The 24802-nt window shown below is 42.5% G+C and overlaps 4 protein-coding genes across 5 annotated transcripts in view; 2 read left to right on the top strand and 2 right to left on the bottom strand.

Annotated features, from left to right (window-relative positions):
- The window catches only part of Lrr1 (leucine rich repeat protein 1), an 11604-nt gene extending 5280 nt beyond the window's left edge, over nt 1-6324 (top strand). For both annotated transcript variants that reach the window (XM_004638772.2, XM_023723744.1), the window contains exons 3-4: nt 1753-2474; nt 5815-6324. In XM_004638772.2, the coding sequence (XP_004638829.1) occupies nt 1753-2474; nt 5815-6055 (963 nt within the window). In that variant the 3' untranslated portion in view covers nt 6056-6324. The remainder of the gene's footprint in view (nt 1-1752; nt 2475-5814) is intronic.
- Nucleotides 6325-12095: 5771 nt separating this feature from the next.
- Rpl36al (ribosomal protein L36a like) lies at nt 12096-13437 on the bottom strand. The gene is made up of 2 exons (XM_004638771.2): nt 13379-13437; nt 12096-12490 (listed from the first exon to the last, which is right to left on the bottom strand). Exon 2 carries the CDS (start codon nt 12457-12459, stop codon nt 12139-12141), a length of 321 nt encoding a protein of 106 aa, XP_004638828.1. The 5' UTR covers nt 12460-12490; nt 13379-13437; the 3' UTR covers nt 12096-12138.
- Nucleotides 13438-13479: 42 nt separating this feature from the next.
- Mgat2 (mannosyl (alpha-1,6-)-glycoprotein beta-1,2-N-acetylglucosaminyltransferase) lies at nt 13480-16115 on the top strand. The gene has a single exon (XM_004638770.3). The coding sequence runs from the start codon at nt 14054-14056 to the stop codon at nt 15395-15397; it is 1344 nt and encodes a 447-aa protein (XP_004638827.1). The 5' UTR covers nt 13480-14053; the 3' UTR covers nt 15398-16115.
- Nucleotides 16116-18465: 2350 nt separating this feature from the next.
- The window catches only part of Dnaaf2 (dynein axonemal assembly factor 2), a 9562-nt gene continuing 3225 nt past the window's right edge, over nt 18466-24802 (bottom strand). The window contains exons 2-3 of the mRNA XM_004638768.2: nt 20201-20344; nt 18466-19282 (exon numbers count right to left, since the gene is read on the bottom strand). Coding sequence (XP_004638825.1) covers nt 18779-19282; nt 20201-20344 — 648 coding nt within the window. The 3' untranslated portion in view covers nt 18466-18778. The remainder of the gene's footprint in view (nt 19283-20200; nt 20345-24802) is intronic.

Genomic DNA, 24802 nt, shown 5'->3' with positions numbered 1-24802 from the left:
TTTTTTGTGGAACAGGGATTGAACTCAGGCCCTTGCTCTTGCCAGGGATCCTATTCTTTTCAGACACTGTAGAACTTAACACTGGTGATCACTTTTAGTAAAACTCATTCCTTTCTTGGTGTCTGTGGTAGGGCACTGTCCAGGTTTGCCTTCAGTTTTTGTCAGCTATTTATTTGTTTCCTACCTCAAGAAACTTTTTGCTATCCCTGACATACAGGCCTAATTTCAGTCCTCTGCCTGTTCTCTACCCTACCTGCCTTCCATTCCATAGCTCCACTGTTGTTGTGGGTGACTTTCCCACCTGTAAGCCATTGTCCCCTACTGTAACCCCTAGGTCAGGGTCTTCAGACTTTCCACTCTTGGTCCTTAGGTACACTGCTGCCACAGTATTTTGCTTTTGTCATGTAAATCTGCTCAGAATTCTTCAGTAATTTCCCACAGCCAGACCTTAACATCCCAGCTCATTCACTGCCTATCCTGTGTACTGTAGTACTGTATTTCCAATCTTGTACTCCTATGCACAGCAAAACATGATTACACAGTTTCCCAACTCCCTCAAAGTTTACTCATTCTTCACTGTTAAGCTCTAAAAAGCTTCTAATCTGTCTTGAAATATTAGCTATTTTTATTGGTGTTTTAATTCAAATGTCCCTTTTCTAGTAGTTTCTTTGTTTTTCTTTTCTTTTTTTTTTTTTTTTTTTTTTTTGCGGAACTGGGGATTGAACTCAGGCCTTTGTACTTGCCGGGCGAGCACTTATTCTACTGAGCTATCTCCTTGGCCCCCACTCTATTGCTTTTGAAGGTCTTTACTCTGCACAGCTCCTGGGGCTTGTGAATGGTGCCCTGGGCATTTTGCAGTACTCAGCAGGCCTGACCTGTGTGTGTCAGAGGTGTTGAAGATTTGGGTTAGTTGCTCTTAAACACAGATCTCAGAAGGATTTTTTTTGTTTGTTTTTTTGGCTGGCTTGGGCTGTCTCAATGGCAGGTCTGGTAAGGCATGTGGAGCTGGGGATTGAACTGCGGTCCCCTGCACCTGACTGCGTTTGCATGAGCAGGCACTTAAACAGTTGAACTAACCTGCAGACTCACAACAGAGATCTTAAATCATTACTACTTTCCTGCCTTAGGATCCCCTTTTAAACTTCAGAAGTTTTAAAATTTATGTTACTTATATTTTAATTATAGTGTAAATGTAAATTTTATTTTTTCATTAGATTTTTATTGGTGCATTTTGGATATACATGATCATAACATCATAATCATCATAGAAAATTTGTACCTGTACATGCTATAACCTGGTTTTCCTTTTTTCCATTCTCCTACCCTCCCCCCCCTCCTTTCCCCATAAAAAGTTGAAATTTAGATCAAATAAAATACTAAAACTTTAGGGGCCAGGGAGATAGCTCAGTGGCATAAATGCCCGCCTGGTAAGCACAAGGTCCTAAGTTCGATCCCAGGTACTAAAAAAGAAAAAATGGATTCTTGTTTTGGGCCAGGGATATAGCTTAACAGCATAAGCACCTGCCAGGCAAGCACAAGGTCCCAAGTTTGATCCTTGGTACCACAAAAAAGGAAGAAAAGAAAAAATTAAAAATTGATGTTTTACAGCCAATTTCAATGATTTTGTAACTACAGAACTATAGTATTGGTCCTTTTTTCCACTAAAGGACTATATATAGTATTTGTTATTGGAACAACTAGCCTGAATGCATTACCTAAAAGGGGTTTTATAATTGTTTGTTCTTTTCTCAGGCCAATTCCAGCAGTTTAAAGAGTTTGCTTTCAGCCATGAGACTGGCTCATAGAGGCTGTGATGTCAACGCATCACTTTCGATGATCACACCAGTGAAGACTTCAGAATTTGAAAAATTTAAAACTAAAATGGTTATCACATGCAAAAAAGAATATCCCCTAACCAAGAACTTTCCATATTCCCTGGAACATCTTCAGACTTCTTATTGTGGGCTTGTGCGAGTTGACATGCGAATGCTTTGTTTAAAAAACCTTGTAAGATTAGACCTGAGTCATAACCACATAAAAAAGCTGCCTGCCACAATTGGAGACCTCACACACCTTCAAGAACTTGACCTGAGTGACAATCATTTGGAGTCATTCAGTGTGGCCTTTTGTCTGTCTGCACTCCAGAAGTCCCTTCGAAGGCTGGATCTCAGCAAAAACAAAATCAAAGCACTTCCGGTGCAGTTTTGCCAACTCCAGGAACTTACAGATTTAAAGCTAGATGATAATGAATTGATTCAACTTCCTTTCAAGATAGGACAGCTAAAACACCTTCGTTTTTTGTCAGCAGCTCGAAATAAACTTCCAGTTTTACCTAGTGAATTTAAAAATTTATCTCTTGAGTACTTGGATCTTTTTGGAAATACTTTTGAACCACCAAAAACCCTTCCAGTTATAAAGCTACAAGTACCATTAAGTTTATTGGAATTATCTGCACGAACAATACTATATAATAGGTAAGGTTATCATAGTTATAAAATGTGGTACTTTGGTAGCTCTATCGTACTCTTGCCGCAGTCAGTAAGAGTCACAGTCAGAGAAAGCTTCTAGTGCTGTGTCCACCCCAACGCCTTGCTCTACTAGCCTTCATTTTTGTGGGTTTTCTTGTTTTGAGACAGTCTCACTATGTAGTTTACACTAGCCTCAAACTCATTGTGTGGCCCAGGCTGGCTGTAAATTCAGAGAGGTCTTTCTGCCTCAGCCTTCTGAGTGTTAGGATTACAGATATGAACCACCATACCTGGTTTAAATTTTATTTTGTTTTATTTCAAGATTTTTATCATTAGTAGCACAGTGTTTGCAGTGTATAATAGTTACATTCAGTATGAGGAGTTAGTACATGAACATAACACATCAGAATGCTTTTTTACATGTGCCCTCTGCCCCCATAGCATTCTTGATGTCCCTTACCTCTGCTTGGAATGGTTTTCCTCTAGTAAATCTCAATGCTTGCTCACTCCCTCACTTCATTCAGTTCTCTGCCCAGATGTTATTCCAGAAGGGTTTTACTACAGGGCTTGGTTGGTTTGGTTTTGGTGTGTATGAGTCATTTTGGGTTTTGATCATAATACATATTGCCTGACCTAATGTATTTTTTAGCTTTTGTTTACTGTCAACTTTTCCCCACAAGATTGTAAGATCTGTGAGACTTGTGTTCTTTTCATTATTTCCCTGAATCATTGGTGGTGAACCCATAGCCCGTGGGCTGCAGCAGGCTACTTGTTACCCTTGAAAGCTCTGAAAGATCCATCACTGTCCCAGCCACGGTGTCCCCTTTGGCACACAGTGGACACTTAATAAATAAATGGTTGAACGAATGGCATTGTCCCTCAAGGTGTAATCCCCTGAGCAGCAGCCACAACATCATTCTGAGCTTGTTAGAGATACAGGTTTGTGACTGTACCCCAGACCTGAATCAGAAATGGAGTGGGCCCAGCTTTCTTTCTTTTTTTTTTTTTTTAATCACAAATAGACTTTATTTATTTTTTCTTAAATTTTATTTATGTATGTGTGTGTGTGTGTGTGTGTGTGTGTGTGTGGCCAGCTCAGTCCACCAGGGGGCGGGGCTGGCTGGCATGTGGTACTGGGGGATTGAACCGCGGTCCCTGTGCTTTGCTAAGCTTGTTCTAAGTAGGTGCTTTAGACCACTGCGCCATCTCACCAGCCCTAGACTTTATCACTATTAAAAATCTGGATTTTAAACGGACTCTTGCACTGGTGGTTCATATCCATCAGCTTGTTCAACTTTAGCTCCAGTTTCATCTCCAGTAGCCTTTCCAGAGCTGCTACCTTCACCATGAAGCTCCATGAGTTTTCCCAATTCAAACTTGGGCTTCTTCAGCATTTTTACTTTTCTGACGAAGACATCATGAAGAGGGTAGATAGACTGGTGAGCCTTCTCTGTGTCTTTCCAATACTGTCTGGAATCAGTTTATTGACCCCTTCTTTCAAGTCATTTGTCTGCACCTTCTGGGTCATGATTTCCATCATCTTCTTCCGGATCTGGCGAACCTGTTGGTGCTGAGCATAAGAGGTCTTCCGTATCTGATTGTTGCGTTTTTTAGTAAAGCCAACACAGAACAGTCAAAGCAAATAACCATCGGTAGTCTTGACATCAACATGAGCTTCAATCATGGTCTGCCATTTTTTTTGACCATGGAATACATTTTGTCCTGGGTGAGGTCCATGCCAAGGAAGTTAGGCAGTGTTTGCCCTGAACATCTTCAGTAATTAGCTTGAATTTTCTAAAGGCAACTTCATTCTGCAGGTCAGCAAGGCTCACTTCAAACACACAACCTTTGAGCCCATCAGATGCAATTTTGGTTCCTTGGGTTCTGGTGACGAGTGTTTTTCCAATATTCCTTATGTTGAACATAGCTGGTGCCTTCACATCATACCAGTCTTTTTTAGAAAATAGATCAACCACTTTCTTCTTGGCTCCTTTTTTGCCGTCTTTCGTAAGGCGCTTGTTCTTGCCTACCGCCACGGTGCTGCTCAGAGAGCCAAAAGATGGGCCCAGCTTTCTGATACATCCTGAAGTTTGAGAACTCCACTTTGGCATAATGATAGAGTGCAGTGTTTAGAGTTAAACTTGCCTTTGGCCCCTTCATGTAACTTTAGCAAATTTTTTCTTTTCTATAAAATTTTCTCATTTTTTGAGACAGGTTCTTGCTGTGCAGTTCAGGCTAACTTTTGAACTCAGTAACCTCTTTGATTAAATTTTCTTATTCATGAAAAGAATACTACCTGTTTCACAGAGTTGTGCAGATAAATGAAGTAATATAAAGCCAAAGCATTTGTCATTAGAGTGAGTAGCTGTCTCTTCCGCTTACCTTTGAACACAGTTTCTTGAGACTGACCAATAGTTACTTATTTTGTTCATGCTTTCATATCGGTTTGAAAGCTAAGATGTAACACAGAATTGAGTGTTATGAACTGGTAGAGAGATCATGTTTCAAAGAAGATAGTCTGTGGAGTGTTGTGGGTGGCACACACCTGTAATCCTAGCAAGTTCCAGACCAGCCCCAGCTACATAGTGAGCTCAAGGCCAACCTAAACTACATAGTGAGACCTGTCTCAAACCAGTCAATAAAAAGACTGCTGACCAGTCCCCAGGTGATGCTGCTGGTTAGGGGATCACAGTGTAAGAACCACTAGTTTAAGGCATTGGCCCCTAAGTCAAGAGTCATTTGCCCCCTACATGTCTGTACATACAAATCCCTAGAACAGTGTCTGGCTCATAAAAATTATCAATAAATATCAATTTGTTTTATAAATTTTGTTATCTGACAGAGACCAGTCAGTGTTGCATTAGCTGTAGATATGCTTTTAGGTAGTGTAGATGAGAAATACACATCATTAAAGTGTTCTACTGAAAAGTACTTTATGGATTGGTGTACAATAGTGATGAACCCAGGGCATATAGGTCACAGTGGGCTGTTTGTATCATTGGGAGTTTTAAAAGGTTTGCCATGGCTGGCATAGACCCTTTTAAGATGATAGTGGGGTGGGGTAACTGAAAATTGAACCCAGGGCCTTTTCTTTGAACTCCAGACACTCCCTCTTGTTATTTTGAAATAAGATCTCACTAAATTGTCCAGGCAGGGCTTAAGCTTGTGAGTCTTTTGCCTCAGCCTACCAGCATTTATCCCATTTTTACCATTTAGGAAAATAATAAACTGAGTCCACTTAAGTAAATTATTATGTTTTTTCTCATAATTCAATGTCCTAGTAATTCCTGTACTTATATATGAAGTTCTGTTCATCTGGTAATGTACTTTTTTTTTTTTCCAATAGGATTCCATATGCTGCTCATATCATTCCTTTTCATCTTTGCCAAGATTTGGACACTGCAAAAATCTGTGTTTGTAGAAGATTTTGTCTGAAGAGTTTCATTCAAGGAACCACTGCCATGAATCTGCACTCCGTTGCCCACACTGTGGTCCTAGTGGACAATATGGGTGGTACTGAAGCACCCATTACCTCTTACTTCTGTTCTTTAACCTGTTACGTAAATTCCTCAGATATATTCAAATAATGTCATGCCATGGAAAGAAATATTATTCAGTTACATATCAGTTGGATTAATTATGACTTAACAATGTCAGTTTGGAGACGGGGAAGAGAAGCTTTCCACATTCTTGGTTGTAGTGCGAGTGAGTTTGGGCTAAAATCAAGTCACTTGACTCTGAAACTTTGATCTCATTTAAGCCAAATTCTGTTGTGGTGTTGTTAGTCATATTGTAGTGTGGACTGTAGGATTATTTTTTATATTTCTTTCACTTACTCATTTTGCAGTACTGGAGGTTGAACTCAAAACCTTGCTGAACTACATCCCAGCTTTTTTTTTTTTTACTTTATGGGGTTTTTTTGTTTTGTTTTGTTTTTTGTTTTTTGGGTTTTTTTTGGGTGGAACCAGGGATTGAACTCAGGTTCTTGGGCTTGCCAGGCAAGCACTTATGCCACTGAGCCATCTCCCCGGCCCCTACTTTATGTTTTGAGGCAGGGTTTTGCTAAGTTGCTAAGCAGTCCCTCTCCTTCAGCCTCCCAGAGTGCTGGGGCAGCAAGGTTGCAGCACAGCAGCCAGTTATTTTTTTCCTTCAGTACTGGGGATCAAACCTTGTGTATGCTAGGTAGAAGCTCTATGACCGAGCTACTCAAAGCAAGGAGTTTCTGTATGCCAAAAAGTAAACTAATAGTCTAAATGGCAGTGAAAACTTCAGTGTTACACCACATACAGGTAGGGCACCCTTCATTCAAAATCCAACATTCATAGGTGTTGATGGAATGCCCCAAGCGGAAGATTCCACACTGGCTCATGACGGGTCACAGTCAAACTACAGGCCTTCCAGAAGGATGGTATTGCATGAAGTTCCTCTGAAACATGAATAGATGTCCTGTCCACATGATAGCTCATGTTTTATGTACAAATAGTTGAAATGTGAAAACCTAAAATCTCAACCACTTCTGGTCCATGTGTTCCAGTTGAAGAGAACTTGATATACATTTGAATTACCACTCCGTATTCTTCACATATTTTACATATGGAATGGCATTTGGTAAGCATTAAGAATCAGTTTGGGACAAACCAGCTTCAACTTCTGTTAAGTTTTGGAATGGTTTTCGCATACTTTGTCATGATTTTTAATTTTTTTGCTTTTGGAGTTGAGGGGGACTAAAAACTTGCTGCTTCTGATCATTCTGGTTCTCTTTTTGCTGTTCTGAGGACTGAAGGCAGAGACATATCAGCTATATCCTCAGCCCTTTTTCCTCTTTCTTTAGAGACCAGGTCTCACTAATTTGCTGAGGCTACCCTGGAACTTGGCTGTCTTCCTATCTTAGCCTCCAAATATCTTAAAGGTGTGCATTACCTTTCCTGGCTTGCCACCGGGAATTAAACTCAAGCTCTTGCGCTTGCCAGGCAAGTGCTTATTCTACTGAGCTATCTCCCCAGCCCCTACTAATGTCTTAAATTAAAAACTGACACAGCCATTTGAGATGCACGGCTATAATCCAGCTACTTGTTGGGAGACTGAGGCAGGAGGATCACAAGCTCCAGGCCAGCATAGGCCATTTATCAAGACCCTGCCTTAAAAAAACAGCTTCACCAGTGATGAACTGAAAATGAATGGACTTGAGAGAATTGTGGAAAGTAGAATCAGTATGGTTCTGTTCATTCCCATTACTCTACTTCAGATCACTTTCTACGAGATCACTGATGCAGCCTCATAACTGGTTTGGGGAAATAAAAGTATTAGAGTTCCCAGAGAAAACTGCCGTTAATATATTAGATAGTCTCTGGACTGTCTCTTTCAAAATAACTCCTTTTTTTGGCTAAAATGTTTCTCACTTTGGTCTTCTGATAATTCAATTCTTGAGTAAATAGTTTTAAATGTTATATTTTTATTAAAACTTTAATACTATATGATCTCTTTAACTTTTTTAGTACCAGAAATCAAACTCATGATCTCTCGGTTCAGGTAGAGGCTGTGCCTCTGTGCTATATCCCCATGTACTGCATGATCTTTACAACATAATTCTCAAAGCTGATTCTCTGGGAAACTAGGTATTGGACCAGAGGTTGAGTTTTAATTTGTATTGCAAAGAGCTAAGCATGGTGGCACATACCTGTAATTCTAGCACTTCGGAGGCTGAGACAGGATTGCATAGGGAGATCCTATCTCAAAAAAAGAAAACAAAATTCACTGCTAGTGATCAGTTAAATTTTTTGAACAAAAATTGTATTATAAAATATTACCTGGTGGCTTTAAATTTAAAAGAAAAACATTTATTTGGTCCTTACCTTGTTCCAGGTGCTTTACATGCAGGATTTTATTTAATCCTCATGAAGTCCAGGCTTTATGCTGCCTTCTATAGTTTTATAAGATTTGGTCTTTGAAGCCAACAATGCTATAGTTAAGTAAAAAAAATCTTAGAATTTTGTCTCCCTCTCCTCTTCCCTTCTTCCTTCCCTCCAGGTTGCCCAGGTTGTCCCCAGACTCCTGGGCTGTCCTCCCTCAGTCTCTCAATAGCTAGGACTCTTGGTACACATCCCTATGCCTGGCTTCTTAGGATTTTCTCGACTCCAGAAGTTCATGTGTTCATAAATACTACAAATTCCAGTGTTCATAAATACTACAAAATGGATGCATTTAAACATGGCTTTAGCCATGTATAGTAGCACATGCCTGTAATGTCGGCAATCTGGGAGGTTGTAGGAGAAAGAAGTCTTGAGACCAGCCTGGGCTACAAAGTGAGCTCAAGGCCCGAAAATAAATAAAAATGCAGTTCCTCATTTATACCAGTCACATTTAGTACTCAGTAGCCACAGCTTATGGCTAGTTGACTGAACAACAATGAATATAAAGCGTTTCTATTTGGGTGTGGTGGTACATACTGTAATCCCAGCATTTGGGAGGTTAGGCAAGGGAAACTCAAAACCAAAAAGTCTTTGTACCATGGAAATGCACAGAAGCAAAATGGAAGCCAGTGGAAGTGAAAGTTCCAAGTCCATGGTAGCATAATGCTGTTTTGTAAATCTGCTCAGTACTCTAGGAAATACTCAAATGTTAGAATTTTGATATTTGGGAGGGTTGAGGTAGGTATGCAGTTACTATGAAAACAATGGAAGACAACTCAAAAAAATCTAGAAAGAGGAAAAAACTGTATAAGAATATATGATAAATTCTGCTTATGAATGGTTTCTGAGATATTTACATCAGGAATGACTGAGTAGTCAAAGAATGCAAAGAGAAAAGGCTAAGGCTGAGAAGCAACACCCAAGAATCCACCTGCCTCACCCTATAGTCCCTACTGCTGGGATTACATGTGTGTGGTACCACACCCAGCAAGAAGCTGCATTTTTAATTTGAATAGCTGTTTGTGGTTACTGGCCAGTACAGGATGGCACACTGGAAATCAGTTTGTTTTTCACGGCATCAGGAACTGAATCCAGGGTCCCGCAGCTGCTCTGTTACTGAGCTTTATCACCAGCCCATGTATTTGTGTGTGTGTATATATATATGTATTATTTATTTACAGTTTAGATATACGGTTGATTAGTTTTCTTGAGACAGTGTTGTGTTGTTCATATTGGCCTTGAATTCTCCACTGTACAGACCATGTTGACCTCAAGCTCAGTGAACTTCCTGCCTCAGCCTCCCAAGTGCTGGAACTACAGGCATGCAGCACCACAACTGACTTGACCCCTTAACTTTTGATACAGGTTTTGCTTCCTAGGCTGGCCTTGAACTTGTACTCTTCCTTTCAGGCTTTCTCAAGTAGATGTGATTAGGTGTGTACCTAAGCACATAACTACTGTCAGCTCTAATATCCAGTTCAGGTCATCCAACCTATTTAGTCTATTGTACACAGGCCTGACTTAATCATCTATTTAAAAATTTGCTTGAGACTCTTCCCAGCTGCTCAGCAATTGTCATTATGAATCTATTGAACATTCTACCATTGTCCCCTTTATCCATGGTCTGAGTTACCCAGCTAACTGCAGCCTGAAGATATGAAGTGGGAAATTCCAGAAATGAACACTACATGGGGGTTTGTTTTTCCATGTTTTAAACTGGAAACCATTCTGTGTAAAGGCATGTGCCATCCTGCCTGCCACTTGCATTTCCTGTCCCATGTCTGCCCATCCTGCAATAGCCACAGTACGAGATCAACTGTCATAAAGGGCTCATGACCAAAATCCTAATTTTACTCAATAGTGCCCCAAAGTACAACAGCAGTGATGCTGGCACTTGTATTACAGTATGATCATCTTGTTTGTTTTTAATCTTACCATGCCTTATTTATAAAGTAAAACAAAAGATGCATTTAGTGTTCAGCACTACAGGGGGTTTCCAGCATCCACTATAGGAATTTTACAACTCCACTTGACAGGGAAAGGGGGGTATTTATGTGAAATTGACCAGAAACCCCAGTATTGGTTTTTCCCAAGTGACTAACTTTTAAATCCCAACTGTAAAGTTGGAAGCCAAACTCCATTCCTGGAACAAAAATTTAAGAGGTAGTACATTGAGCTCCACAGACAGCACTGGGGCAAGTGAGCCTGACAGGCATTGGGCAACTCTGTGTCTTGAGAGGAAAAGTAAATGTGGGCAAAGGAGATCTTGAGCTGAGAGGCAAAATGTCATCATATGCATTCTTTGTGCAGACTTGCAAAGAGGAGCACAAGCAGCACACAGATTTTTTTTTTTTAAATTTTATTTATTTATTTTTGTGTGTGGCCAGCTCAGCTCACCAGGGGGCAGGGCTGGCTGGCATGTGGTGCTGGGGGATTGAACCGCGGTCCCTGTGTTTTGCTAAGCTTGTTCTAAGTAGGTGCTTTAGACCACTGAGCCATCTCACCAGCCCCAGCACACAGATATTTCTGTTAACTTCTGTGTAAGTGCTCAGAGGTGGAAGATCATGTCTGCTAAAGAAAGGACAATTCCAAGACATGGAAGTTCAAGGATCCCAATGCACCAGAGGCCTTATTATTATTTTATGTGTGTGTGTGTAGCCAGCTCAGCCCACCAGGGGGCGGGGCTGGCTGGCATGTGGTGCTGGGGGATTGAACCGTGGTCCTTGTGCTTTGCTAAGCTTGTTCTAAGTAGGTGCTTTAGACCACTGAGCCATCCCTCCAGCCCAAGAGGCCTTATTATTGCCCCCCAAATCACAGAACATCCTGGCCTTTCCATTGGTGATATCACAAAGAAACTTGGGAAAATGTGGAATAATACTGCAGCAGATGACAAGTAGCCAATACAAGAAGGCTACTAAACTGAAGGAAAAGTACAAAAAGGGCATTACTGCCTACTGGGCTAATGGGAAACCTGATGCAGCAAAAAAAGTCATCAAGGCTGAAAAAAGCAAAAGGGTGTAGAAGATGGTGATGAATAAGCTGCTTACAGCTCAGTTTTTTTTTTTTATCTATAAAGCATTTAACCCCCACTGTACATAGCTCATTTCTTTTGAAGAAAAATAACTGAAAGGTAAGGCTGTGTAGGATTTGCTTTACACAATAAATTTCAGAGGATCTTAATTCCAGGTAATTTTGTCATTTTTTAAAATCTTTAATTTACATGGTCTCAATAAGCAACTAGGACTCACAGTGATCCTCCTGCCTCGGTCTCTCAGTGCTGAGATTATAGGTGTTTACCACCACACCGTTTTGGTGGCCAGCAGGGTGTGCCCCTGGCTCTGGGGCTAGCACATGTGGTACTGGGGATGGAACCCAGGTCCTTGCCCTTGCCAAGCAGGCACTTGGAGCACTATCTTGCTAGCCCAATTTTCTTTATTTTTACAGTACTGGGGTTAAACCTAGAGCCTTCCCACTGGGATACACCCCAGCTCTCCCTATTTTGAGGACGAATTTCACTAAATTGGCCAGTTTGAGCTTAAATTTATAACCCTCCTACTTTAGCCTCCCCAGTGCTGGAATTATAGGGGTATCACTATGGCCAAGTCCTCCTTTCCTTAATTAAAAACCATATATGGAAAAAAAATTACATATGCAATTTTGAGTCAGGAATCACAAAACACTTGGGTGTGGTTACCACTGCATTTATTTTCCTACAGCTAATCTTTCTATAGCGTCAATTTGCCTTAAAGTGAAGGACGAGCTTAAAACTGGATCACTTGGCCCTTTCTCTTCTTGTCTCCTCCCAGTTCAAAGTGCTTGCACCTCTTAATGGCCAGCATTCTCTTCGATCTGCAGTTGGGCTTCACACACTCAAGCCTCAGCACTATCTTCTTTGTCGTTTTAGCCTTCTTCCGGAAGATGGGTTTCGTCTGCCCACCGTAGCCACTCTGCTTCCGATCGTAGCGCCTCTTTCCTTGGGCGTACAGGGAATCCTTGCCCTTCTTATACTGCGTCACTTTGTGAGGCTGATGCTTGCCACACTTCTTACAGAAAGTCCTTCGGGTTTTAGGTACATTGACCATCTTGGCGGTAGAGCTGTCTACGTGATGAAAACTGCAACAAAATTTAAAATAAGGTAGATGACACGAAATATTTGGAAAAGTTACAATGCCATAAAAGATTTGTAAGAAAAGAACGTAAGGGGCCGGGGAGATGGCTCAGTGGAATAAACGCTTCCCTGGCAAGGGCCTGAGTTCAATCCCTGGTTCCACCCAAAAAAAAAGAAAAAAGGAAAGAGCGTAACATAAATCAGTCATGGAATCCACCCGTGTTTTTTGAGACAGGGTCTTGCTCTGCAGTCCACGCGAGCCTTCAATTCCTGGCAAGTCTCCCTCTTCAGCCTCCTGAGCGCACACTACCACACAGCGCAGACCCAACCAAGGTTTATGGAAGGCTTAAAGTACTGCATGGAGCTCGGTAAGCGCGTGTCCATACTTGTGAGGCTCGGAAGCAAACAGAGGAGCATCAGGAGTCTCCAGAACAACGTGGGCTTCCTCAACGCTTTACCGTGGCTGCGCTCATCTGCTTTTCCCCCGCTGAGAGTGCAGCAGCCTCCTCGCGGCTCCGCTCCCCACCCCCACTGCCCCCATTTCCGAGCTCCCGGCCAGGGCTGGAGCCGACCTCCGAGTGGCAGCTTCTGCTACGACCCGCTGTTCCTTCTCAAGAATCGCATCCCCTGGTTTCGCTTCTCCCCTCCCAGCTCGCTCGCCCGCCCGCCCGCCAACGGCCCTGAAGGCTGACGTGTCCTACACCAGCCGGCGGGCCTCGCGGCCCATGGCCGCCATGTGTGCGCCACTCTCCGCATGTAGGAGCCAGCCTCAAACGCCACTAAACCAAGGCTGCAGGTCTCACCCCACGCCTTCGTACAAAAGCCTACTCCGCGCTCGGGTTCTGAACACTGGGGCTCCGGTCCGAACCGCCTCGAACCCCTTCTCCACTTACCGAAAAGCCCAGCGACTTAACTCGTCGCCTCGCGCCGCTCGCGCCACACAGGAAAGGAAGGAGCGGAGCGGAAGTAGGAACTGACCTTGAGGGACAGGGCTGCGAGCCAATCGGCAGCCGGCTTCGGTGGCAGGGCTCCCGTGGACGCTTCTGTGACGCGCCAACCAGCGGCCTCGGGGGCGGGTCGGAGGGTGTGGGCCCGGGGCCGCGGCGCTCCGCCGGCCAGTCGCGGGTTGTCAGAGCTGTGGCTGCCGGCGTACCGTGAAGCTGCGTCGCTCTGTCTTGGCCGCCCTCAGCCCAAGTCAGGATGAGAACGCGGGGGACGCAGGGCTGTTGGAGGCTCAGGTAACGAAGCTGGGGTGTGGTAGGGCCGCTGCTGGGCTTCTTCCGGGACCCGCGGTACTGAATGGAGAGGACCGAGGCTTTGCCGAGCCGCGGCTCCTAGCAGCTACAGCTGCCGGACGAGGATGTGCGGAAGCCGGGCGGCGCGGGGCAGCTGAGAGCCTTCGGGCCCCGGCACCAGGGGAGCCCGCGATGAGTTAGCGAGGACAGCCGCGGGGGCCAGTTCCTACCGCCGCAGGCCGAGGCGACGGCCACCGCCCGCCCGCCCCTTCCGTGCAGAGGCCGCCAGCTCCTTTCCGCGCCCGCCCGCCCGCGCTCCCGGCCCCGGAGACCATGAGGTTCCGCATCTACAAGCGAAAGGTGCTGATCCTAACGCTCGTGGTAGCTGCTTGCGGCTTCGTCCTCTGGAGCAGCAATGGGCGACAGAGAAAGAACGAGGCCTTGGCCCCGCCGCTGCTGGACGCCGAGCCCGCGCGAGGTGCGGGCGCCCGGGGCGGGGACCACCCTGCCGTGTCGGTGGGCATACGCAGGGGCTCCAACGCTTCGGCGGCGCCGCTGGTCCCCGCCGCCCCGCAGGCCGAGGCGGACAACCTGACGCTGCGGTACCGGTCCCTGGTGTACCAGCTGAACTTTGACCAGACGCTGAGGAATGTGGAGAAAGCTGGCACCTGGGCCCCCCGGGAGCTGGTGCTGGTGGTCCAGGTGCACAACCGGCCCGAGTACCTCCGACTGCTGCTGGACTCACTTCGGAAAGCGCAGGGCATTGCTGACGTTCTCGTCGTTTTTAGCCACGACTTCTGGTCGACAGACATCAACCAGCTGATCGCTGGGGTGGATTTCTGTCCGGTTCTGCAGGTGTTCTTTCCTTTTAGCATTCAGCTGTACCCGAACGAGTTTCCAGGCAGTGACCCCAGAGATTGCCCCAGAGACTTGCAGAAGAATGCAGCTTTGAAATTGGGGTGCATTAATGCTGAGTACCCTGACTCCTTTGGTCATTATAGAGAAGCCAAATTCTCCCAAACCAAACATCACTGGTGGTGGAAGCTGCATTTTGTATGGGAAAGGGTCAAAGTTCTTCGAGATTACACTGGCCTTATACTTTTCCTAGAAGAAGATCACTACTTAGCCCCAGACTTTTACCATGTCTTCAAAAAGATGTGGAAGTTGAAGCAGCAAGAGTGTCCAGAGTGTGATGTTCTCTCACTGGGGACCTATACTGCCACTCGTAGTTTCCATGGCATTGCTGACAAGGTAGATGTGAAAACTTGGAAATCCACAGAGCACAATATGGGCTTAGCCTTGACTCGGGAGGCATATCAGAAGCTGATTGAGTGCACAGACACCTTCTGTACTTATGATGATTATAACTGGGACTGGACTCTTCAGTATTTGACTGTATCTTGTCTTCCAAAATACTGGAAAGTGCTGGTTCCTCAAGTTCCCAGGATTTTTCATGCTGGAGACTGTGGTATGCATCACAAGAAAACATGTAGGCCATCCACCCAGAGTGCCCAGATCGAGTCACTCTTAAATAATAACAAGCAGTACATGTTTCCAGAAACTCTGACTATCAGTGAGAAGTTTACTATGGTAGCCCTTTCCCCACCTAGGAAAAATGGAGGGTGGGGAGATATTAGGGACCATGAACTCTGTAAAAGTTATAGAAGACTGCAGTGAAAAAAAAATCACAATTACGGAAGCAAAAGTGACAGTCTTCTATTTTTGATATTTGTCTCAACAGAATATACAATTGAATAATAAAAGGGTTTAGGAACTGGTTTCTGCTTTAATACAAAAGTTTTTTTTCTTGTAAAAGTTGTCCAAATATATAGTAATCTTTTTCAGTTATGTCTGGTTAAGATTTGAAAGTGAAGTTTTCATTTTGCCAGTTGAGTTTTAAAATTCAATCTGTATCTGCTAAAGGTCATGATTGTTAATTCACAGGATAATGGGAAATTTTATTTAAATTGCATCTATTAATCTTTTTATCTAAAACTTTGTACACTTTTCCACTTTCAAAACTTATTTTCAGTACAGCAGAATTTAAAACTCATAACAGTAACATAAAAAGTATTACAATGAAATCATTAGAGTATTAATGGAGCAAGTCCAATTTCACTCGACATGGTTATGAGGGATTGCTTCAGTGGTTTAAGAACTCAACAGTTATATTTGTTAAACACCCTCAGAGCCATCATCTTCAGTATTATGGATTCCTGTACTGTTGTGTTAAGATTTGCCTGTGGTTTGGAAACTTCATAGAACACACTTTCTTTTGGAATGTATTTGATAAGAAAGTTTAAGCATTGTTTTCACCTCATTGTAGAAATACAGTCATTTTGATTTTTTTCTTTTAGTGCTGCCAAAATAAAATACTCATTTTTGCATAAAAAGGTTCCTAATCATTTTGCAGAATTTCATTTATATCAAAATTCAAGATATTCTAGTATTGAACATTAGCATTATATCTTAATATTTACCTTCTGTCTATGCATTATGAGTTTTAAATAAAACCCAATTCATACTGCCTTCATTATGGCTTTCAGATTAGCTAAGGAGGGCCAGGGACGCAGCTCAGTAGCACAGCCCGTGCCTGACAAGCACAAGGCCCTGAGTTTGATTCCTGGTACCAAAAAATAGGGCTTGGGATATAGCTCAGGGGCATTGCCCTGGCAAGCACAACATAGTGAGTTTGTTTCCCGGTACAAAAAAAAAAAAAAGCCAAGCATAGATAAGGAACAATAAAAAGCTGCTGTGTAAGGGAAATACAGCCCAAATTGTTTTTGAACACCAGAAATGATACAAAGTTCGGTGGTGCCAAAGTGCAACAACATATTCTAGTGCCAGCTTTAACTGAAATCAGACTTCTTTTTGGTCATAGTTTTTTTTTTTTTTTTTGCTGAACTGGGGATTGTACTCAGGCTCTTGTGCTTGCCAGGCAAGCACTTACTCTGCTGAGCTATCTCCCCAGCCCTGGTCAAACTTTTTTTTTTAAAGAACAGATACAGGGATGGGGATGGGGCACAGCTTTCGGTAGACTGAGGCAAGAGGATCTGAAGTTGAAGGCCAGCCTAGATTACATAGACCCTGTCTCAAAAACAAGGCCACACATGGTGGTACACATCTGAAATCTCAGCCCTTGGGAGGCTGCAGCAGGAGAATTGCCCTGAGATCAAGGCCAGCCTGCACCACGTAGTGAGATGCTCTCAAAAACAAAACAAACAGAAGCAGGGGCCGTGAGTTCAATCCCCTGGCCTGCCCTGCTGGCCCTGCCCCTGGGGTGCAATGAGAGGCGATTGAGACTGGGCCTGATGGTGCGTGCCTGTAATCCCAGCATTTGGGAGGCTGTAAACAGAAGAATCACTAGGAGTCCGAGACCCTGTACACCCTGTCCTAAATACAAAACAAACCACAATAGCGACAAGGAGTGGGAGTGTAGCTCAGCGGTGAACATTTGCCTCTTGTGCTTCAGACTAGGAGGGTGGGGCAGTAAATAATAGAAAATAGGCTTAAAATGTTGTTCAGATTTAATATAGAAATCTTTAACTGCTTTCAACCAAAAATTACTCCTAAGACAAATTTCTGTGTAAAGATACTGCTATTGGAATTTCAATCTAAGAAAATGTAAGACAGTGTCAATATCAACTCAAGATTTAGTGTGGTTGAGGAATGAACGTGTTCGTCTAGGTTGAGGCAGGTCGTTGCCTCGCTTTGTGGGGCTCCTTTGTACTGCCAGCACAGCCCTGTGTTTGGTGCCCATCTGGGCCCTGAGGTTGTAAAAGTAAGTCAGGTGAGTCACCAGGGTCTGCAGCAGCTCTTGGCACCCCGCCCTTCTATCACCAGGTCAGAGACCTGAAATACGGTGCTTCAGCTCACGGCCTGGCTCAGTGCTGCATCAACAAATACTTTTTCTTACTATATTTTCTTTCATACTGTCCCAAACTAAGAAAACTGATTAAGCTTTTTCTCTTTGCCTTATATTTTGTGTTATAAAAGAAATTGATTATATATATTTAACTTTTATTTTTCTTTCCTTTTTTCTAGTACCAGGGATGGAACTCAGGACCTTGCGTTTGCCAGAAAGGCGCTTATGCCACTGTGCTATCCCCAGCCCTTCCCTTAAATATATTCTATAAAATTAAGATGTTTTACTATTTCAGTAGTAACTTCAAAAACTTGAGTTTTCACGAGTCAGCTATGTAGTGAGACCCTTTATGTACCAAATACATAATTTATGTACCAAATACATAATTTAAAAAACCTTTAGTTTTAAAAATACACATATACTAATTACACTTTGAGACAGATTCAAGAAAAACTGATGCAAAACAATTTCATTTGGTATATTTGTAATTGCTTAATCATTGATATTAAAATTCCTTTGCCTCTGTCTTCAGCATAAACACATTACACTTAAAACCAGTAGTTGGTTCTTTTGGTTTTAGGGAAGAGTCTGTAGGGTGTTCAGGGTCTCCCTACTAGATCGGACTCATAGCGATTCTCCTGTTTACAGCCCCCCAAAGTGCTGGGATTACAGGCGCATGCCACCACGCCCAGTCTCCATCACTCTCAGCGCGTGGGCACAGCAGGCCTGAGGATCAGATCCCCAGCCCTTTGCCTGCTTGCAGATGCTTTAATCCGCTGAGCTATTTGGCTGGCCCAAAACCAGTAGTTTCAAAATTCTACTCCTGCACATATTTCTACTTATTTCCAATCTTGAGAAATACTATGTGTGACAAAACAACTCAGTGAATATTTTGAAATTTTATTAAAATGATAAAAGCAAAAATCAACATCAGAGGTCAATAAATATAGGTTGTATTAAAACTAAATGTTTTACTCTCCATTAGAAAAAAGTATCAGAGTAATCTCATCACAAAACTAGTATTTCTATAATTAAGGAAACTGTTCAAAGAAAAGTATTTCCAGGTTCCCTGCTGGAATTAAAATTGAAAATTTTAATTTATATTTTTTGGAATGCTTTTAGTTCTAATAATTAAACAATCTGAGGTCCCACAAGTTCGTACTTTACAGATTCAAACGGAAAACTACATTCAATTAATCCAAATCATACAGCAAAGAATTCTGAAAACTGAATGCACAATGAGTCACATGATCTTTAATAATCTGCACACTACCATCTTGCATGTTGGTTTCTCTTATGATGCCAAGATCAGGTGTATTGTGAATTACAGTTTTGTTCAGTGATGAAGACTGGTGACCTCCATCTAATTTTTTTTCTGCAGTTATGACAGGTTCCTTTAAATTATCTTCCTTATTTGAATAAGTGGCACTTTTTTCTTTTACAAATTCGGGTTCTATTTTTGCCTCAGGTGGCCGAGAGTTTCCTAATATCATATGAGAAACATCAAGAGGCTCTTGCTGAAAGCCTGCAGCTGAACCACAAGTATCTGCATCTGGTGCCGTAACTGCTATAGATGAATCAGAATCAACTGTAGAAGTTGTGAGATGTTCTGTAATTTCATTTTCAGCTACAGGACATCCTTCATTGACTGTTTCTTCCTTTCCTTGAAGCTGATCAGGATTACTGCATTCTTGTAACTATCAAAGAAAAAATGAGAATAATAATTCTTCAAAATACCACATTACATTTTACCACCCCAAATGGATTTAGAAAATCTGGATGGAAGTAACCCTTGCAGACCCGCAAATGTGCTTCCGTGCTTCCTCCTCACAGTCCTGCTGCAAACACTGCCGCTTCTATCGGAGCTAAACTGGCTTTCATGATCGCACTAAACCTTTCCAGTCGCTACTTATCTCTTTCAGGACCAAGTAGTGCAAGCTTTCAAGCACGGTCTGAAAGTCCCTTGAGGGCTGGAGAGATGGCTCAGTGGTCTAAAGCACCTACTTGGAACAAGCTTAGCAAAGCACAGGGACCGCGGTTCAATCCCCCAGCACCACATGCCAGCCAGCCCCGCCCCCTGGTGGGCTGAGCTGGCCTCACACACACACACACACACACATAAATAAATAAAAATAAAAGTCCCTTGAACAGTCACTTTTACAAGGACAAGGTGAGATTTCCTGAATTTCTGTGATTCTCCAGTTCATATGTCAGTGGTACTTGTCACTATTATTTTTGTATCCGATATTGAAGATTACAAAAAAAACATCCAACTTAAGGATCCAACTGAACGGAATGGACAAATTCTGTGACGTAACTGCCATGACCTGGAAGTCAAGAAGACTTCTGTCTTCTAATCATGGAGCATGTAAGCACACAGAAATATGCAGACGTCTTTTCTCCTACTCTCTGCCCAGCCATACACAGTACATTTTGTTCTGTAGTTATGACACTGGGCTGGGGGATATAACTCACTGGCACAAGTACCTGCCTGGCAAGCACAAGGTCTTCAGTTTGATTCCTGGCAACAAAATAAATAAAGTTACAACATTATGAAATTAAGAACTAGGCTTTCTCCTTGCTAGTCACTTCCCCAAAAGCCACCACAATCTCACCTTTGCATGAATTTGAATCTTCTCATCAGTAACCTGAAGGACTTCAACTAATGGTGGGGTTGGAGGCCCTGTCTGTTGGAATGGAGGGCTCAGGACCTCTTCAAGAAGTTCATTAACAGTATCCTCACTGAGAAATAACCTTTCCTAAAGGAAAAAGAGGAAAACATAATCTGCCTTGCAACACATACTTGACCCAGTTGTACCAAAAAGTAATTAACGAAATCTCACATAGTTCTGGGTAACACTTCTTAATTTTTTTTTTTTTAGGGAAGGGTCTACAGGATGTTCAGGGTCTCACTACTAGATTGGACTTGTAGTGATTCGCCTGTTTACAGTCTCCTAAAAACTGGGATTACAGATGCGCGCCACCACAGCAGGCCTGGGGATTGAACCCATGGTCCCTGAGCCTGCTTGCAGGCACTTTCATCTGCTGAACTATTTGGCCGGCCCTTTTTTAAATAATTTAGTGAGATAGGGTCTCCCTGTGTTGTTCAGGATGGTCTTGAACTAACTACGTGGCTTAGGCTCCCTCTCAAGAGACTCCCTCCTAGGGCTCAGAAGATAGCTCAGTAGAGTAAGTACTTGCCTGGCAAGCACAAGAGCCTGAGTTCAATTCCGGGTTCCGCCAAAAAAAAAAAAAAAAAGAGAGAGAAAAAGAGACCCCTCCTTGCCTGAATCTCCTGGGCTGGGATTACAAGCACTCGCTACCACACCCAGGGGCCGGGGAGATGGCTCAGTGGAATAAGCGCTTCCCTGGCAAGCTCAAAGGCCTGAGTTCAATCCCTGGTTCCGCCAAAAAGAAAAAAGAAAAAAAAAAGCTGTGTATCAAACCCAGCTAAAATACTGATCTTAACATTATTCCTGTGTGTTGTCTTGGAGAAAGAAAATTTAGTATTATGCAGAACAAATATAAATTTTATCAAGTATATATGTATAATTTTTTTTATAATTATATTTTTTAAAATTTTATTTGCATTTATTTTATGCTTAATTTATTCCTGTGCCATAAGTTTTTGTTTCTTCAGTTTCTTCTGGGATATCTTTTTCTTCTGTGCAACTTCCTCTTCTGGTTTGGGAACAATTTGCTCCTTTTCAGTAAGGATCATCTCAATATGGCAGGGGGAGCTCATGTATGGATTAATCCGGCCATGAGCTCTATAAGTACGGCGGCGCATCTTGGGTGCTTTGTTCACCTGGGTATGTTCAATCACCAGAGAATCTACATCTAAACCCTTAAGCTCAGCGTTACTGTCTGCATTTTTAAGCATGTGCAGCAAAAATTCAGCACTCTTTTTGGGCCACCGACCCTGTGTCCAGCCCCACTGTTTGGCCTGGGCACACCTACCAACTCCACCATTGTAACGCCAGGAATGGTACACATTGCTTCTTTAATGTGACATCCTTGAGATACTTGGTGGCCTTTCAAATATGCATACCCTTGATGGCCTGGGCAGTTTCACGCGTTCTTAAAGTGAACACAAAGATTTGAGCCTCTTGATTTGCATGATTTTGTGGGGTTTTCTGGGTCAAGAGAGTAGTGAACCATTTTCACAAGTCACCTAAGGCTGCTCACAGGAAAAGCTATAATTATATTTTAAAAAGATGTTTAAAAAGCCTTGGTTCTGGGGCTGGAGAGATGGCTCAGTGGTCTAAAGCACCTACTTGAAACAAGCTTGGCAAAGCACAGGGACCACGGTTCGATCCCCCAGCGCCACATGCCAGCCAGCCCTGCCCCCTGGTGGGCTGAGCTGGCCACACACACACACACAATAAATAAATGTAATAAATAAAAATAAATAATTAAAAAAAAAAAAGCCTTGGTTCTTTTTCTAGGTTTATCAAATCTGAGGTATATTTTCTCTTACCAGGTATTACGTACAAGTAGTACATTTCTTTTTTTGTCTTAATATTTCTTATTAATAACCTCACTTCTCGGGTTATAAATGTGTGTTAATCATTGTTTTTTTGTGTGTCAGGGATCAAATACTCGGTGTTTTTTGTTGTTGTTGTTGCTGGGACAAAAATACCAATACCCACAACCTAGAGCTATCTCAATAGAATGGAGGGCTACTGGACCCAAGATGCTTACTTATTTGGGGGTTTATCTTTTTTTCTTTTTCAGCTATAGTCTATGTAGTGCAGGCTAGCCTTGAACTTGCTTATGTAGCCCAGGCTGGCTTCAAACTCCTGGTGAGGGGCCAGGGAGATAGCTCAGTAGAATAAGCGCTTGCCTGAGTTCAATAAGCTCAAGGGCCTGAGTTCAATCCCCGGTTCCACCTAAATAAATAAATAAATAATATAATAATTTTCAGTTCTGTGCCATGGAAGAGCCAATTATAATATTTTCTTTTTTAAAAAATTTTTTATTTATTTATGTGGGGGGAGGCAGCTTAGCCCATCAGGGTGCGGGGCTGGCTGGCATGTGGTGCTGGGGGATTGAACCGTGGTCCCTGTGCTTTGCTAAGCTTGTTCTAAGTAGGTGCTTTAGAGCACTGACCCATCTCACCAGCCCCTATAATATTTTCTTTACAAGAAATATGTTCTATGTTTAAGAACTGATGTACTCCAGCTTGATGCTAATATACAATTATTTATAAGATGAAGTAGATTTCATGCCAGGTGTTGGGGTACACGGCATTAGGATCTCAGCAAGTTCGAGGCCTGCACAGAGTACACAGCAAGAACTGTGTGAAAACAAAAAAAGAGGCAGATTTTAAGACACTGACATGGAAAGATTTCCAAACTATAAATAAGATTAAAAATCTGTCTCATTTGAATCCCAAACAGAAAGCTGTGTTCATATTCATGTCAACAGCTATAGGTGTGTTGGGGGTATAGGAAGAATAACCCTAGCAGCCATTTTTTATAATTAACCACATTTAATATTTCTTCATTGTCTTTACTATAAGCAGATTTTGTAATTATAAAATAAACATAGCTCTATTTGATCTACAGGGGGGAACAAAATGAGAAGCAAGTTTCAAGTTCTCTGAAGTGAACTAAGGAACAAAACTTCCATTTAGAACACCGGTTTACGGAAGTGTCCCCTTTGAAAGCATTTCTGGGGTTCTGAAGAACACTTTCATACTGCCTCACTGCCAAAAAAAAAACCAAATTTAGTTAAGGAAAATGTAATAAAAATTCTTCTGATTAAAATATAGACAATCTGCATAAACCTTTGTTCTCATCCTAATGACTAAGTTTACTCTAAGTTTCTGAACTTACTGGCCCAAAAACTCAAGAATTTTTTTTTTTTTTTTTTTTTTTGGCGGAACCAGGGATTGTACTCCGACCCTTGTGCTTGCCAGGGAAGCACTTATTCTACTGCGCCATTTCCCCAGCCCTCAAGGAAAATTATTAATGAATACTTAAGGCTTAAATAAATATCTTTAGCATCTATTTCTACATAAGCTACTTCTGCTCTTGAGAGCCCCAGAAGCTGTTCTACAGTACTACTTTCCCACCGTGCACACAGTACGCATTATGCTTCTCCCACTGCCAGGTTTGGGACGGAACCCAAGCCCTTCATGCTCTGCACATCAACTGTCATTTTTTATTCTGAGACCAAGTCGCAGTTGCCTAAGCTGGGCGTCCGACTGTCAGTCCTCCTGCCTCGGTTCCCAGGCATGAAGCATCATGTCCGCTTATGATTTTTTAAAATTTACTTTCACTTAGAGCCCGGTTCAGTACAATGTAAAGCAACAGATTTAGACATGATGGTCCCATCAGCCCTAGCAAATATGAAAATTAATGAAGTGGCTATGATAAATCTATTTCAGGCTTCAAAGAAAGTAAAGATAGTTAGCATTCTGCCTTAGTTTCATTGCTGAAATGTTAGCGTACTCATATCAGATATAAATAGATCTATATTTTTTTTTCCGGTAACTGGAGTCAAACTCAACCTCACACTTATAAGAAAGACACTGTGCCCCTGAGCTACATCCTTGGCCCCTGATATATTCTTTTTTTTTTTTTTTTTTTCAGAACCGGGAATTGAACTCAGGCCCTGGCGCTTGCCAGGGAAGCGCTTATTCCACTGAGCCATCTCCCCAGCCTCCCTGATATATTCTTGGGGTGTTTTGTTCATTTATTTTTTATGAAACAAGGTCTCACTGTGTAGAGCAGGCAGGCCTCTGTGAGCCTTCTGCCTCAGCCTGCCAATGCAGTGCTGGGATTAAAGGTACACATCACCATGTCCACCTTAAAATATATAGAGACAAGAGTTTTGCTACATAGTTCAGGCTGGGCTTGAATTCACTATGTAGCCCAGGCTGGCCTCCAACTCCCAGGGATCCTCCTGCCTCAGCCTCCCCAGTGCTGGGATTACAGGCCTGTGACACCATGCCTGGATAAAATATATATTCTAATATTCTCTTAACTACTTGTCCATAAACTTTTCTTCTCACATTGCAAGTTATTTTCATATCTGTTGAGATACAAGAAAACTGCCTTTTCCTAAATTCACACACTGTAAGCCACATAATACCCAGTCCCACTTCTGTTTGCCCAGGACTGCAGATAATATAAGTGCTGTTCAATTCAACAAATAAAGAGTTAAAGGGTTTGGGAAATGGCTTAGAGGAATAACCTTCCCTGGCAAGC

The sequence above is a fragment of the Octodon degus genome, unplaced genomic scaffold (assembly GCF_000260255.1).
Source record: "Octodon degus isolate 3935 unplaced genomic scaffold, OctDeg1.0 scaffold00102, whole genome shotgun sequence".
Taxonomy (NCBI): Eukaryota; Metazoa; Chordata; class Mammalia; order Rodentia; family Octodontidae; genus Octodon; species Octodon degus.
Note: the sequence above shows the minus strand (reverse complement) of the source record. Positions and strands in the feature narration are given on the sequence as shown.

Coding starts and splice junctions, on each gene's coding strand:
- Mgat2 (XM_004638770.3), top strand. CDS start 14,054: ATGAGGTTCCGCATCTACAAGCGAAAGGTGCTGATCCTAACGCTCGTG.
- Rpl36al (XM_004638771.2), bottom strand. CDS start 12,459: ATGGTCAATGTACCTAAAACCCGAAGGACTTTCTGTAAGAAGTGTGGC.